The sequence below is a fragment of the Pteropus alecto genome, unplaced genomic scaffold (assembly GCF_000325575.1).
Source record: "Pteropus alecto unplaced genomic scaffold, ASM32557v1 scaffold339, whole genome shotgun sequence".
NCBI lineage: Eukaryota > Metazoa > Chordata > Mammalia > Chiroptera > Pteropodidae > Pteropus > Pteropus alecto.
In genome coordinates, this window is record NW_006442509.1 from 1,375,174 (window position 1) to 1,375,654 (window position 481).

General features: G+C 64.2%; 1 protein-coding gene across 1 annotated transcript in view; it reads left to right on the forward strand.

Annotated features, from left to right (window-relative positions):
• COL6A2 (collagen type VI alpha 2 chain) overlaps positions 1 to 481 on the forward strand; it is a 16,109-nt gene that overhangs the window by 9,008 nt on the left and 6,620 nt on the right. The window contains 2 exon segments of the mRNA XM_015597633.2: positions 102 to 164; positions 361 to 396. Of these exon segments, the coding sequence (XP_015453119.1) occupies positions 102 to 164; positions 361 to 396 (99 nt within the window).

Genomic DNA, 481 nt, shown 5'->3' on the forward strand with positions numbered 1-481 from the left:
TACTCTCCCTCCTACTCCTCCCTCCTTGTCCCCAAAGCCCAAGGCTGTGTGCAGGGACCACCCAGGGTATTTGCTGAGCCCAATACCCTTTTTCTTCTCAGGCCGATCCTGGTCCCCCTGGTGAGCCAGGCCCTCGGGGGCCAAGAGGAGCCCCAGGACCAAAGGTATGTCAGTCACTGGTCCCTCAGCCCTCAGAGGGTAGTTCCTGGGCCAGCCAGGCCAACGGCACCTCAAACCATAGGGCTGTGCCCGTGGGAAAGCACCGGGGGTCCACGTGTGGGGAGGAGGGGTGGGGACCCCGGGGACCGTGCCCAGCCTCAGCCATGACAGTAGTCCCCTCTACCACCCTTCCTCCTGCAGGGAGAGCCCGGCCCCCCTGGAGACCCCGGCCTCACGGTAGGTGTCAGCTAAGGGTGAAATCAGTGTCCTCCCTCCGAAAATCAGAGAGCGAGGGCTGAGGGGGAGGTCAGAGGGGGAGGGA